The 16491-nt window shown below is 36.8% G+C and overlaps 1 protein-coding gene across 2 annotated transcripts; it reads right to left on the bottom strand.

Moving 5' to 3' along the window:
• Positions 1-1748: 1748 nt before the first annotated feature.
• Positions 1749-13585, bottom strand: matr3l1.1 (matrin 3-like 1.1). Of its 2 annotated transcripts, none has more exons than XM_079390829.1 (22): positions 13466-13585; positions 11329-12939; positions 10541-10602; positions 10055-10093; positions 9919-9968; positions 9727-9839; positions 9531-9641; positions 9316-9441; positions 7049-7165; positions 6814-6938; positions 5781-6639; positions 5442-5496; positions 5283-5317; positions 5029-5160; positions 4512-4651; positions 4224-4428; positions 3948-4079; positions 3730-3860; positions 2734-2845; positions 2512-2650; positions 2196-2317; positions 1749-2080 (listed from the first exon to the last, which is right to left on the bottom strand). In XM_079390829.1, the coding sequence occupies exons 2-22, from the start codon at positions 12754-12756 to the stop codon at positions 2057-2059; spliced, it is 4257 nt and encodes a 1418-aa protein (XP_079246955.1). In that variant the 5' UTR covers positions 12757-12939; positions 13466-13585; the 3' UTR covers positions 1749-2056. The 2 variants fall into 2 exon arrangements, with proteins under 2 accessions (XP_079246955.1, XP_079246956.1); XM_079390830.1 differs by having other exon boundaries at positions 11329-12824; positions 13466-13568.
• Positions 13586-16491: the final 2906 nt, after the last annotated feature.

The raw sequence follows: 16491 nt of genomic DNA, 5'->3' as shown, positions 1-16491 counted from the left end.
TTATATATGTCCTGTTAACAGTGATAATTTTTTTTCAGGATCCTTCAAAAGAACGGCATTTATTTGAAACAGAAATCTTTTGTAACATTATAAATGTCTTTACTTTCACCTTGGATCAATTCAACGCATCCTTGCTGAATAAAAGTATTAAATAACTGTGAATAAATTAAGTCTAATTATTAATATTATTATTTTGTTTTAACTTTCAACTCTTCTGTTGTGTGAATTATTATATGTACTTATATTATGAATTTATTGCATTATGAATTGCAATACAGTAAATTTCTCTCCCTGGCATTTCAATTCATATCCCAACTCCAACAAACTGTTAAATTCTTGAGTTTTATGATTTTAGTTCTCTGAAGGAAATAATTCTACAGCTACTTCTTGAATGTACAGCACACTAAACAACATTGTATCACGCTGACCGTAGAAGAGTCTGAGGGTTTCCAGGCCCAAGAAGAGGAGCAGCAGGACAACATCCAATATCAGATTGGCTTGTGGGTAAGGGAGGATCACCCCTACAAACAACAGAGCAAGCACTGATTACTACACATATCAAATCTCAACCTCTAGATGCTTTACTGAGCCCATACATCACCTTTGTAGACAAATCTCTGCGAATGAGGAATGCTGCAAATTCGTCCAAATGAAACAGGATCTGCAGTGGTGTGGAGGACAACTGAGATACTTCTTTAAGAAGAGTAAACAAAGACAGATGTGCAATTAAGAAAACTCTAATGGTCAGCTTGAAAGGATACCACAGGTTGACTTCCTGCAAATTAGTTAGTTCATCCTTTATCGTCTCTCTCAGGAGAAATGTGTGAGAGCAGGTCAACTTACAACAAAATTACACTTCACCACAAAAAAAAAAAAAAAATTATGAAGAATGTCAGACTAAAAGTAGAGGAGAGACTGGGAATTGCAACTCCTTTTGTCTCTGGCTGGTCCTGAATCTCTGAAAAATTACCTACACATATCTGATCACTATAAATATCAGACATTTTAAGATCTAATGTTATCATAAATCAAACTTATGCTGAATTTTTGAGAAACATGAAACATCAAATGCGTATTCTCATGAAATCCATCTATTTAAATATAACACTGATTTTAAAATAAGAATATAAATCGTATCCTCCACTGAATTAATGAATGAATGAAGGGGGTATTTCACAAATCTGGCAATTCTGACTCCTCAGAAATGAGACAGAAACTGAGAATTGTAAGATATAAATGCAATTGTGATTTATAAAGTCCAATTCTGAGGGGGAAAAGACTATTTTCTAAGAATTGCGAGTTTGTCTCATAATTCTGAGAAAAAAAGCCAGAATTGTGAGATAAAAGATCGTTTTATGCGGTAAAAGCTAGTAAACCACACACAGTCATCATTATGAACGGTTTGTTCAGAAACAAATCACAGGCAACTCATTAGAATCCGAGTTAATAATAAAAAAAATCCTGACAGGACAAAACGACAGCAATGTTGTGAATGGCTAACATTAGATTGACGATACTTACCCTCTATTCGAATCAAACAGGGATTAATTAATCGCTTTTTCTTTACCAAAACATTTTTTTTAGGCTTCATAAAAGCCATTCGCTCAATTCACAATAAAATGCAAGTAAATACATCTTTCTGCTTACCGTGCGCGGCCATGTTGTATTGTCATGGAAACGGCATACTGTGGGCGGAGACAAACATCAGCCGTCCAATCAAAACCCGCGTCAAGAAAACAAGCGAGCTTATTTGACAACTATTTATTTGAACAGACAGGATTTTAATGCATTCTATTTTACTTATAAACTCAATCCAATACACTGCAAGAAAGTACATGCTTTTTGATGATCATTTTTGTTGATCACCAGATAAAACCATTAATGAAACAACAAACACAAGCTATAATTAAAAAAATATCAAATAAATTGACAATTTCTGCATTAGTACTGAATAGGTTAATGACTTGACACATATTATGATGTGAATTAGCTACAGTATGTTATCATCACAAGCGTCTATGAATGATTTCTGGATTGGCTTGATTCATGTCATGGTTCATGTTGAAAGCTCCTTGTGCTCCTAAGAGAAAAAAAACGAGAACAGGTCAGTCTTGTATATTTTCTACCACACTAAAGATAAAATATCAAATCTGATATGCAAAATAATCATGCAAATGAGAAGTCTTAAGGTTTGCCTTCAGCTTTTGATGATGCATTGGGGTCCTGCAGTGTTTGTCCTTGGCCTCTTCCTCACTGGCATAGATGGCATTACACAGGCTGCAGAAGTAACCCACCACAGGCCGAACAAACTCTGTGCCTGTTGGTAAAGTACAAAATATCAGTTGTGCAGAAGCAGAGCTGTACTGATCATATAGCACAGACTAAAGTGACTTACTACTTTTATTAAACGGTAGCTACTTAATTCCCTGAGGATTTGCATGAGCGTTAGAACCTCTCACAGCTCAGGTTTGTTAAGCATCATGTTTTCAGAGGGCTGTGAAACACTCTTACCCACTGGATCCATCACAGGTGTTTGCATCTCTGACACACCGTCTGCATTTTCCACCTTCATTCCACTTCCATCATCAGCTGCAGAAACCTGCTTCTCATCTGCCTTGGTGTTGTCATCTTGGTTATCATTCGAGGACTCCTAAAACCAGCGTAATTTATCTATACCAAGCTTACCAAACAGCGATTTGACCAAAGACAGGAAAATAAGTGAGAATGTTTCACCTCGACATTCGCTGATGTCTGGATAGACGGCTGCTGCTCAGAAATACTGTTTTGTGTCTTGGATTCATCATTTTCCTCCTCGAAATCGGAAGATGTGTGTATAGAACCATCACTAGGTCCATGTAGAAAGTACCAAGCAAACAACACAAAACAGAGAGGAGTCAATTTGGTGTAGGGATGCAATGAGTGACTTTCATAATAGATTATTCAGTTCAGTAAGATAAACTGGTCAAATGTTACCTGTCTTAAAAAATAGACATCGTTTACATTTGAAAAACGTGCAAATTGAAAACAATAAAAATATGATGAAGATCATGCTAAACATACCATGTGCAAAAATGTTACAAAAAAGTGCACAGCATATATGCTTCACAACAAAGTGTTTGTTCAGTTTTCAATATGAGGAACAGTAATGTGACTTTATTTTTCCTGTGACTGTAAAAGACGGCTATATCCTATTACATGTTATAATCCCATTGCAGTTAATGTTCTCATAAAAATAGCATTACCTGTGTTAGATGTAGGATTCAATTAAACATGGTGCATTTAAAACCTACATTTAACATCCCAAAAATATCTAATCAGAATAAAGAGTTTTCTCTGTTGCACTCCAGCTGGTTGATAAAGCATTCATGCTCTGTAACATCTAATGGTGACTTGTAGCTAAACACCTCGCAAGCACACTCAACAGCACACACACCTGTCCAAACACCTGACTGACAAAAGCAATGTCAAATCTCGTTTGAATATAAAGTGTTTTGTGCTCTGAACAGTTTTGGGTTGTGCACTTTTTACCCATTTTTCACAATTGTAAACTGACATCATTTGACTAATTGTTAATAATGCTAACTATAATCAATTTTGCAGGTCTCGAGGCCCTGACTCTGTGTTGAAACAATGACTGCTTACAACACACTATAAAGATGACAAGTAACCAATTAGCACTGCTATTTTGAATATGCATAAAAATTAAGTGCATAAATTACTAACCAATACCTTTTATTTAAATGAGCATGTTTGGTAGACACTGAAATCTTGGGATGTATTCCAGCAACTGTAATTTTATCCATGTTGGCCGCAGCTACAACCTTTTCAGCATCAGGGGCATTTTTCATTTCAATCAGTCCCTGGTGGGGGGGGACAACATTTTAATATTTAATTGATGGAAGCACTGAATCTATTTGAAATATATATGGCAGCTATAGCTAACTAACCGTTCGATGAAGGCGAAACATCCAATGGCGTACTACTTCACCATACGGTTCTGCGATGCTCAGAAATTCTGCATCGGTGTATTCATCAGGCATTGGAAGGTTTCTGATCCGGAGAACTCTGCCACACCCTTCCTGAAGTATTGGAAAGCAACAAGACACTGTGTTAGCTGAGCTGTGTATAATCAATGATACAGCAATGTTTACATGTGTTTTGTGGCCTCCATAAAAAGACATTATATTTGAGATTCATGTTGTGAAATTATTTCTTGATTTTACCTCCTCATCACTAGACGTTTGCGAGATTATGTCCATGTTGGTTTCCTTTGCTTCCTGAGCCTCAGCATCTTCTTCAGAGATCTCGGTCTCAGCCATCACAACTGTACTCTCCTCATTGGAAGCCAGTGTGCTTGACGGCTCCTTATTGTTCTCTTCAATATCTTCCTTAACTTTCTCTTTCTCAGAGTCAGCGTCAATACTTTGCCTGAAACAGAATCAATTCTCATCTGATTTGTTCTTCAGAACAGAAAAGTGCTACAGAAAAGTAGTCATTTAAATGTAAGTTACCCCTCGTTCAAGTGGCTGTATTTCTTTGACACGGTTATCCTCAAGTTTCTGCCGCCTAGTTTAATGTGTTGCCTTTTACACTCGGCTTCGAGTTTTTCAGCATCGGCAGCATTCACCATCTCAATTAATGCCTTCTCCACCTGCAATGAAAACATAATTAACATAATTCTACATATATCACATAGACAAATCTTGCATATCACATATCATGAACACTTGATTGAACACAAATTTTCATGAAAACTGTAATGATTAGGTCAGACTAGATCAATGATGGGTTAACTATTTCGGAATATTTTAGTAAAAAATATATGCATTAAAACATTACTGTTTGTGTGACATTTCAGAGCAAATACATACATTGAGCAATATCTGACAAATATCAAAGGTATAAAAAATACTAATGCTTAGCCTTAAAAACAGATTGCAAATTAACAGTTTGACATTTTGCTTACTTTTGCATACATCTTTTCCTTCTATTTAGTGTTCAAATTATGCTTTAATTTGATCATTTTACCTTTCGATTGCTGCGAACCAGACAGCAGTTTGCCACATCTCCGTATTTTTCCCCAATTTTCAGCAAATCTGCTTCACTGTATTTTTTTGCCACTGGAAAACCTGCCACCTCAAGAACTTTGCCAAACGTTTCCTTAAAAAAAAGGGCAAATTATAAAGAACTCAAAATGCCTTAGCATAATTCATAGAAGACACCATCATTTGTGTTCCATATATACACAATCACAAACCCTTTAAAGGGAAAAACAGACTAACCTCAGTGCTTGAAGTCGAGATCTCCATTTCATCACCTAAAACAGAATGGACATACTTCTTCAATTATCTCTAAAATGTAATAACTAAAGAAAACCTGTTTTAGGAAACCATACAGCAGAACTTTATTGCTTTTACGATTTAATTATTGAATAATAATACCTTTTTCTGTCAACACTCCCTCCTTGTCTAGGTTCTCTGAGAAATCTGCTGCCTCCTACACAGACAAACCAGGACAGATGTATATCTTTTTTTAAATATAGACTGCAACATTATTAACTGTGTATTACTACCAAGTGTAATACTTAAATTGTGTGCATTCTATTCAACCAAAAGGGGATCAGGAAATGATGCAAGCAGGACTTGAACATGTGTTGCCAGAAAGAGCACCAAAGCTGCTAGGCCATAACTATTAATAATACATTTTTTGATATCCTTTTTTTTAACTGTTGAGTACCCAATTTCAAAATGTAGGTAACTGTTACACTCATTTGCGTTTACCTCCATCTCCACTGTATTGTCTTTTTGCTCCCTTTGTTGAAGCTCGTTTTGTTCTCCTTGTTGAAGCTCTTTTTTCTCTCCTTGTTGAAGCTCTTTTTGGTCTTCTTCAAGCACTGTTTGCTTTTTCTCAAGCTCTTTTTTCTTTTCTTGAAGCTCTTTTGGCTTTTCCTGAGGCTCTTTTTGCTCTCCTTGTTGAATCTCTTCTTGCTTTTCTTGAATCTCTTTTTGCACTCCTTGTTGAAGCTCTTGGGCTTCCTTACAATCGCTCAATCCTTCCAAAGTTGTAGCAGTTGGTACACACTCTGACATCTCTGATGTGTCCATGTCTGAAGGTTTAGTCTGATCATCTGACTCTTTCACAGTTTGGACATCTTCAGATGCATCCTGTTCCTGTTCATCTGAGGTTTCATGCGCCTCATCATCCAACTCTTCATCTACAGTGAGTGCATCTTCTGAATTCAGTTCTTCACCATCATCTGCTATAACTGCCACTCCTTCAAGATCACTATCATCAGTCATGATGTCAGACTGATTGTTGTCTTCTTCAACAGTCTCCGTCATACTTTCTTCTGTTTTTGTTTTTTGCTTCTGGTCTTTCGAAGGAGAGCTTTTTTTAGAACGGGATTTTGACGAGCTATCCCGTCTAGAGCTCTCTTTGGTTTTCTCCCGTGAGTGTCGACTTTCTTCTCGTTTCTTAGAGTCGTGACTCCTGCGAGACCTGGACCTGTCTTCAGAAGCTCTTCGTTTGGGGCTGGGTGAGTCTCTGTGGGATCTCCTTCTTGGGCTGCAACTCCTCCTCCTCCTCTTGCTGCTGCTGCTATAAGTAACTGGTGATTTTTCTTTGTCAGCATCCGTCGTTCTAGACCATGAAGAGAAATACCAAGCATGTTATTTTAGAAGTAGAATGGAAAAACGCACACCAAATTAAGATCAAAAGTGTAACATCTCTAGTGTTACCCAACAAAACAATAAAATTATGTCCAAAAAAATGGTGTCTTTACAAGTCAACATAAGATCAGCAAAACAGGCTTACTCAAGCGTCTGGTACTCAGTTGAGGAGCAAACGTTAATGGTTTTTCCTTTTATTTTAAGTAAATTGGTTGAATAGTGCTCCACCAATTTGTCAGCCTCTTCTGCACTGCTCATCTCCACATAACCCTGTAAAACGGCACAAAGTCTTTATACAACATAGATGACTGCAGAGAAAAAACATGCCATAATAATAAGTAAATAAATAGAAATATTTGCACAACAATAAGCTTAGCTACCCGGCTTGGGAGAAACAGAGAATGTTTTACTGATCCGAAACGCTTAGCAATGGCCGTCAACTCCGAGCGTATGCCATCACCAGAAGGCAACGGTGAAAAGCTCACTACACGAGAAGTCTGTAAAACATGAAGGAAATCATTCAATCACCATTGTTGTGTTTCAGTGAAATAGCTTTAAGTTGGTTCTATAATTATTTATCAGACAGGACTCTCAGTTGAAAATTATAGTTCTTCAGAACTAAAAATTATAAAAGGGATCCATTTTAGCACCTATTTTATTTTCAATATATATTAATGATTTGGTATGTGGGATAACCCCAGCTAAAATTCATTTCTATGCTGATGACACTGTTATTTATACAGTAGCACGTTCCTCGGACTAAGCTTTATATATTTTGCAAGAATCTTTTAGGACATTGCAGCTTTCATTGTCAAATTTAAAATTGGTAAATGAAATCCTAAAAAAAAAGAAATATATGCTTTTTCCCCAGACATGGCATTAAATCGGATAACTATTTTAACTCTAGAGGGGGAGAGTATAGAAAGAGTCAGTTGCTACACATATTTGGGTATATGGCTGGACGAAAAGCTGGGTTTTCAGGTACATATTGAAAATGTACTAAAAAAGCCTAGGTCAAAACGTTTTTTGATTTGAATTAGATTTTTTTTAATCGTTTGAAGAATTTTTTTCGCTTTGAAGCAAGGAAGAGAATTATACAAAGTTGTTTTCTCACACTGCTGGATTATGGTGATGCGATTTATATGCATGCAAGTTCTTCTGTTTTAAAAAAGTTGGATTATGTATACCATGATGCATTACAATTTGTGATTTGCGATTCTTCACGCACACATCATTGTACCTTGTATGAATTAGTGGGTAAATTGTTAGGTAAATTACCCTCTTATATATGTAGTCTTTTATCTTATTACACTTGTTATTATAGTACAAGAACTACTGATAGATTGCTTTTAAATGTTCCTAGAGTTTGGCAAAACTGCTTTCTCTTTTTGTGCTCCTTTCTTATGGAATGAGACACAGTGTACCTTAATGTTGGAAAAACTCCCTTCGTTGAATACTTTTAAAAATCTTTTATGGTCTAACTGCAAGGAAACATGTAAATGTTTTAATTAAGAAGTTAGGATTTTTTGTGTGTGTGTGAAAGATTTATGTACACGTAAACTTTTTTGTTTTGTGTGAAACTTCTTGTGCTGCCATTTTGGCCAGGACTCCCTGGAAGAAGAGATTTTATATCTCAATGGGACTATACTTGTAAAATAAAGGAAATGAATAAAACTAAAACAAATCAAATGGATGCAAGTCACTTTTGAAGGTGTCATTAGTAAAAATTTCTGAATGGCACCTAGAAAATATCTCTGATTCCTTCCTAACACAACTGAATTAGGTGCCCGACTGAAAAGCAGATAGCTGAGTGAATGTAGCTGAAGTGGATCATCATATTCAGCTTCATAAGCACTTATTTCGTCATTTTGCTTAACAAGCCTTTGACAACACAGATGAAGTGCTGTTAAACTGCTCCATCTCTGACTGCAAAGTCTCAAGTATATTTTTAGGATGGGGTTTTGGAAAGTAGGGTTGAGTCTAATTCAGGGACTAGACTGGCAGAAGTTTCAAAATTAATAACATCGCTTAAAAGCAGGGGTTTTGAAACTGGTTAATTGAAAATTTTAGAGAAAAACTGTTTACCGTTTGAGTCTTCTTTCTAAAACCAGTCAAACAAATCATGAACTTAACCATATATTTAATAATATTTTATATTAGTATTACTACAGCGACAACATAATGACTAATTAATTTAGGAAACGTTGTTTTTACATATTTTAATGCTGATTTTTATTTATTTTTTTATTTCTTATTGTCAGTTTGTATACTTTGTTGTTTAATTTTTGGTTGAGTTTCATTGTTTTTTCTATCTCGTTTATTTTTTCCTCTAGTTTTTTTGGCCTTATAACACCTGGCAAAGGGACTACCAATGAAAACTAGCCTTTGCGCTAATTTGGGTACATTTACATTCATGAATGTTGATTAATGTACACTGTCCCTTTTTGTGAAATAAATAAATAAAATGTCTTTGTAATATCACTTAATATTTTCTCAAACTGTATAAATGGGTTCACACACGAAAATATGTGGTTGTACTTGTATTTTAGGAAGAAGGTCATCATATTTGGTCGTCCTCTGCATCAAAAAGTCCTGGTTTAACATAAAACATAACATTTAACATAAAATCGTACTTTTCATTACTCACCTGTAGGAAATTGAATGCTGCAGACAGAGTAAATACGACCAGTTCTCCTTTGATCCTCAAAGGGTTTTGGTAGAAATATTTTACTATATCCTCTGCCTGGCCTGCAGTTCCCATATTCACAAAAGCCTGAAAAATATTACAAGAAAAAAGTATTAAAGGCCATTTAAAAATCTAATTCATGTAATATATATATATTATATAATAAAATGGCATACCATTCTAGGTAACATAATAATTTTGACAATCGCCCCAAACTGGCCAAGCAATTGTGTCAGGTAAGCTTCGTCCACATCATCCACTTCAAACTTGACACACACCACTTTGCACTGTAATCAAATATAATACAATAAATATAATAATGTCTGAACATTAAACAAGCAGTAAAACAGAACATCACAAATAAAAATCCACCTTCGTTGTTGCTTCAGTTTTATTGCGGTTTTGGCTGCTCGATGATTGACTTTTACTGTTCGACGCTCCACTTCTGCTGCCTGACGATCCATTCTTACTGCTCGAGGCTCCACCTGAAAAAAGCACAACATCTATAATATCTAAAATATCTAGAAGATGCTCGAGTCACTATGAAGAGGATAAAGATGTTACCCCGTTCCTGTGTTGTTCTGGATGCACGTCGATCAGGACGGGACTCATTTCTGTTAAAGTGTATATGTAACATGTAAACTAACAAATCGTTTGAATTTTTACCAAGTTTACAAATATAATTAGGTAATGACTCTACCTTCGAGCAGATTGGATTGTCTGATCCCACGCTGGATATCTAATGAAGAAGGATATTTATGTAAAACATTTATTGACATGAGCATTTTGGCAGTTGCTTTTATCTAAAGCTTTTAACACATTCAAGGCCTGCATTATATCAGTATGAGAGCAGAACTGAACCCATGCAGTTGTTAGTATCATGCTACAGTTAACTTGGTGTCCCACATTATAAAACGTCAAGGTGGAAAATACATAATACTATTACTTCATAAAGTGTGTCGTAAAGAATTGTAAATGCTTTGTCTGTACATTGCCTTATGTTTCATGTTAAACCTGCATGACTACTGGCAATAAAGCTGTATAAAATGTAAATCATCCTCACTATCAACAAATGTGTTTGTTCAACCGCTTGTCTTTCACGTTTGACAGAAATAATTATTTAGCAACAACATGACTGCACAGGAGTTTTAGAACAAAAATGAAGAATAAAGTTGAAGATACTTACTTTTCCACAAGATTAAGTTGACTATGAGCATGTTGGGGTCCTTTTATATGCACAGACCAGTCCTAAAACACAAGTTATATCTCTAAATATTCATTCATGAGGCACTAAAATGTATAATTTGACAAAGTACATTTATGCTCCATATGATTAAGACAGATCAACTTTCAACAAAACGTATTTGCAAAAATCATGTATACTGTTATGCCAAGGAGTTTTTCACACGCTCTAGCTGCATATGCCATCAAAATCGACAGATCTTAAATTTTGGTTGTTTGCTCTCTTAAACAAAACAAACAAACAAACAAAAATATCAAACAAAAACGACCATCATATCAAGAACAAAATGACAAGTCAATTATCAAGTCATTATGCAGTGCAAATCTTCCCTTGCATTATAGCCCTTAAATCGCAATCCCACTGGCGCATATTCATACGTTTTGCATCACGATGCATTACACCCAAGTATGACTTCATTGGTCAGTGACTCCATTGGTTGTTGCATGTCTTGTGACCGAACATGATGCAGCATATTTGCACATGCAGAAGCGGGAATGAGATTTGAGGACTCATACAGTGCATGAGTTGAGTGGACTGATTTTTTGTTACTTTCTGTCTTTATCAGGTTCAGTACAACATGACAGAATTTCCATACCTTTAACACATTACTAATAAACATGCTACTTGGACTTACCTCATATGCCACGGTACGCTTATGTGTATTTTGCCTGCAACTGTCTGGTAAATAGCTGGTAATGTAGAATCTGTGAGAGCGAAAATAAGCTACTTACCTTGTTAGAGAGGACAGTGATATCACAGAGCACGCATGCGTAGGGAAATACTGGTGGAGTTTTCCCGTGGAAATCTGACGCCTCCTTCCTGTTAGGCACTCTAAGAGCTGACTCCGTCCTCCGTTGGTGTGAAGATTGGCCAATGTCTCTGCTGGCCAGGTATGAGGGTGGAGCAACGTTTCTGCTGGCCAGGTGCGAGGGTGGAGCAACGTTTCTGCTGGCTAGGTGCGAGGGTGGAGCAACGTTTCTGCTGGCCAGGTGCGAGGGTGGAGCAACGTTTCTGCTGGCCAGGTGCGAGGGTGGAGCAACGTTTCTGCTGGCCAGGTGCGAGGGTGGAGCAACGTTTCTGCTGGCCAGGTGCGAGGGTGGAGCAAGGTCTCTGATGGACAGGAGCGAGGGTAGACCGACGTCTCTGCCGGATAGGAGAGAAGGTGGGCCGACGTCTCTGCTGGACAGAAGCGAGGGTGGAGCGATGCCTCTGTTGGACAGGAGCGAGGGTGGACCAACATCTCTGTTCGACAGATGTGAGGACTGGCCCATGTCTCTACTGGATAGATGTGAGGACTGACCAAAGTCTTTACTGGATAGATGTGAGGAGTGGCTGACGTCTCTGCTAGAGCGATGTGAGGACTGACTGACGTCTCTATTGGACAGATAAGAGGACTGACTGACATCTCTGTTAGAGCGAAGGGAGGATTGACTTGCATCTCTACTGGCCAGAGAAGAGGAATGACTGACGTCTCTGCTGGACAAATGTGAGGATTGGCCAACGTCTCTGCTGTGGCTAGAGTAAGACTGCGGGACAACGGACGCTTTCTGCCTCGATGGTTCTGTGGCATAAGACGCTTTATCAAAATAAGCCTCTTTGTCTTTCAGATGGTTGTACTCAACCACATAGTTCGAGTCAGAACCGGTGTACGTGCATGTTGAAGAGCTTGTTTGTTGGGCATTTTCCCAGCGGCCGTCCCAGGTTGGAAGCTGCTCTCGAGAAATGGAATATGACTGACGGACAGGGAAATCCGACGGATGCTCAACCAGCTGAGTGTGGCTCCTGTCGTCCCAGGAGCGAGATGATGAACTGGCTTGGAGCGCACTGGACCTCGATGAAGAAGTGTTGGATGCTTTCTTATTTTTGATCTGCGCAAGAAGCTCGGGAAGAGTGTCGGCTGCGATGAGATGCTCAGGAAGCTCGGCCAGAGTTTGAAGGTCTTCAGCGTCCAGTCCACAGCTATGCAGAAAAGACAAAGCCTTAACAGACGAGAGGACAGGTTCTGATGAGGATGGAGACGTCCGCTCTGGAGATCCGCTCCTAATTCGCGACCTGTAAGCGGTAGACTCCCGGTGATAAATTCGTTGCGAGTCTTTGTACTTGTCATTGCTTGCGCTGTAATCATCGGGTGGGTTTCGGTGTGGTTGATTGTAAGACATGTCCCAAAGCTGTCAAATATGTGTAGGACCTCAAAAAAGCAGCTCTTGCAGGGGCAGCTGCTGTTTACCTGTTAAAAAGATGATAAGGAAGGAGAATTTGTTCTCGTTGTATGAAGAGATCAGCTTGAGGTGGAAGATCTGCCGGTGAATCCGGTTGAGGGGTGTCACCTGTATCAGTCTTACCTTGAGATGAAAAATCAAATCATTCACACTTGTGGATGTCTCTGGATTTCTTTTATATAACTTCAGCTGTATCAGACCAGTAATATCACAACTAGTAAATTAATTAAAGTAACTGGTAGACGACAGATGTCCATGAACTTTGTTAGAGGACATGTATAAAGAAAAGCAACTTTAACTGGAAACCTTCATATTTACGTTTTGAATCACTTTCGGTTTACATGCATCTATAACACACGTAGATTATATAAGAAAAAATGACAGCATGTCACTGCTTGAAATTTCATGTAAACTACCTCAATGGAGGTGGAGTTTGGTTTTCAACTTAAAAGTGAAGAATAATTTGACCGTTTTTCCCGAAAGGTTGATCTCTTGTGTTTTGGGCTGATGCTAAGCGCCATATTCCGTTTGTCTTTGGCCCTGATGCTAACTGCCATATTCCCGCTAATACAATAACATTATATGACCAGTCATCAAACTATATTAAGAGGGAACTAATCAGCTTGTATTGACTTATAAAAAAACTTACCTATACAAGCTGGAATAAAGCAACTGATCACTAAAGCGATGCAAAATAGCGGTTTTGTTGAAAGCCGTTCTTCTTCTCTCGGCGTCTAAACCGGAAATGTGATATTCCAAAATAAAAGTCACCACAGTTGAACATGTGTGAATATTAAAAATGACATTACATTTTATATATATATAAAAAAACATATACACTACAGCATTAATTGGTTAGAACAATTAAAAACATTATCTCTGATAACACCAATGTTAATGAAATGTCACTAATATTAGTCAGTTTTGTTACAGTAGTAATAACTGTACCAACTAAAGTAACAGAGAAACTATGGTTAAAATGAATATAAACACAATTGTCTTTTCTCTCTGACAAAATCCCAAAAGCTGTGTAAATACTGGAGGTTTTATATATAGAGACAGAGACAAGGAACAAGAACTGACCATTTATTTTTCCAGACATTTATTGCCAGTAGTGCTATATTACAAAGCCTTTTTAGCAATACAACAATTTACTAGAGAGAGAGAGTTTTACTGTAAGGTGTTCTGAGCATGATTAATTACATTATAACATTAAAATAAAATACTGATGTCAAGAATTGTGTCTTTCATAAAACCCTTCAACATCCCCCAGACTCTGTATGACTGTTTATATATATATTTTCTCTCTCTCTTTTGCATTTTGTGAAAGACTTCAGTATTAATAAAACAACAAAATGACAAAAACACAGTAGTAGCAGTTAAATCACAATTAGTGAGGATCTATTTTAGTGAATCCTCATTACAACAACTAATTGTAGATGCCATGTAAATAAGATATTCGTTGTACAGTGTAATCAATCATTTTTTGATTAGAACAGAAGAATTCAGAACTCGTTTAACTCATGCACAGCTTCATTCATCACAAAGAGAGCAGTCTTTGCAAACATTACATCAAATGCATGGCTCTTTGAAACAATTTATTAACAAAATCAAAGCCTTCTTACCAACTGGGACCTTACCAAGAGCAGCGCTTCTAGATTCTAGCTTTATTTGAGGTGGTGCTGGTGTAGTGCCTTTCTCCCCAGTCTTCACTGATACAACAGCAACAGTCTCTTCATCTTCAGCCTCCAGCTCAAAGGACAGCAAAGGAAAGCAGTGGATAAATCTTTGTCTACTGCACAGGGGTCCTGTCTGGGCTGAGATGGATCACTCCGAGTCTCCTAAAACAACCCCATCATGCATTTGATGTTGTAAATCAGATTTAGTGCACACTGTCATGGTTGCACAACACAACAAATAATATAATGATTGTGATACGGTTAATACTACAGTAATGTTTTCACTCTAACCCTTTGTGTACAATAATTAGTTTGTATCTCCTTCTTGTATTATTAAAAAAAATAAGATTTTTTATTTACCGATGGCAACTGTTCGTTTAAAGGAATTAGATCACACATTTATTTCACAAAAAGGGACAGTGTAATGAACATTCACGAATGCCAGATGGTATTATCCTTAAGTCTCTGGGGTATGTTTGTAGCAATAGCCACAAATACATTGTATGGGTCAAAATTATAGATTTTTTTTAATGCCAAAAATCATTAGGATATTAAGTAAAGATCATGTTCCATGAAGATATTTTGTAAATTTCCTACTGTAAGTATATTAAAACTTAATTTTTGATTAGTAATATGCATTGCTAAGAACTTCATTTGAACAACTTTAAAAGTGATTTTCTCAATATTTAGATTTTTTTGCATCCTCAGATTCCAGATTTTCAAATAGTTGTATCTCAGCCAAATATTGACCCATCAAAACAAACCATACATCAATGGAAATCTTATTTATTCAGCCTTCGGATGATGTGTAAATCTCAATTCTGAAAAATTGACCTTTATGACTGGTTTTGTGCTCCAGGGTCACATATATGTATTAAAAAGAAAGCCGCTGATTAAGATATATAAACAACATTATGTTCACATTGTTGGTTATGAAGAAGCCATTTCTTAAAATGATGCTTAAATCATGTACATTCTCTAATTGATTGTGGTATTGAACTCCACAGATGTGATGCTCTTGAAAAACAAAAAACAGCTTGACCAGGTTTTTCTATAAGGAATTATGCAATCAGCTTTCAATAGATTTAAATGTAATAAAATCAAGCAGAGGAGGAGGAGCTAAACCATGCATAATCTTATAAACTAAATAAACATTTTTAAATTTAGAGATATTTTCCCAGGTAAGCAGGTTATACGTATTTGAAATATGACAATGGTGAAAGCTAATTTTTTTATGCTTGTTTTTATAATAATTCCAATGGTTTTAGAACTATAGCAAGCTTGTCAGACAAGAAGTAATATGAGAGAGAATCATAGAATAAAAATATACCTCCCGTTTCATTAAACAGGAGGAGCGTAATTCTTTAATTGTATTCTTGTCACTAGCCTTCCAGCCTTAGATTTGCCAGGTCCCTTTATTTTACATAAAGAAATTATAATAATAAAAATATTAAATACGGCCGAGGATGCAACCTCACTACTTTCTGTCTGTTATAGCATCCAGGAAAAGCACACATACGCACCATTGTTCAATTTGCAGCATATTTGTAACTATACAGCGCCCCCAGGTTGTATCGTAAACACGTCGAATCTGTCGTAAAATGCGCATGCGTCAAGATCGCCCCTAATGCTTCAACCAGAAATATAACATTTCCTTTAGAATTTCATAACCTCCTGGAAAGGCATGCAAACGCCATCGCATAATTAGTAGTTACCAGTTCAAAGGAATTTAACAATTATCTCTAAATATTTGCGTCTTAATTCATTAATTGATCATAAATGTGACAAAAGGGCCCTTAGGTCTTAAATGATGTACCAGAGAAATTGTGACCCTGTCAGTGAAATCCAGGCTAAAATCTCAAAATCGAATTATGAGATGCGTCAAAGTTTGATTTCAACCATTGATTTCTCTATGATTTCAATCTTTGACATGGTCTTAGTCAATATTAAAGAGATCAAGGTTACATTTTCACAGAATGTTCTTTACCTTATGAAG

The sequence above is a fragment of the Barbus barbus genome, assembly GCF_936440315.1.
Source record: "Barbus barbus genome assembly, chromosome: 33".
NCBI lineage: Eukaryota > Metazoa > Chordata > Actinopteri > Cypriniformes > Cyprinidae > Barbus > Barbus barbus.
The sequence above is the reverse complement of the archived record's forward strand: the minus strand, read 5'-3'. Positions and strand labels throughout refer to the sequence as shown.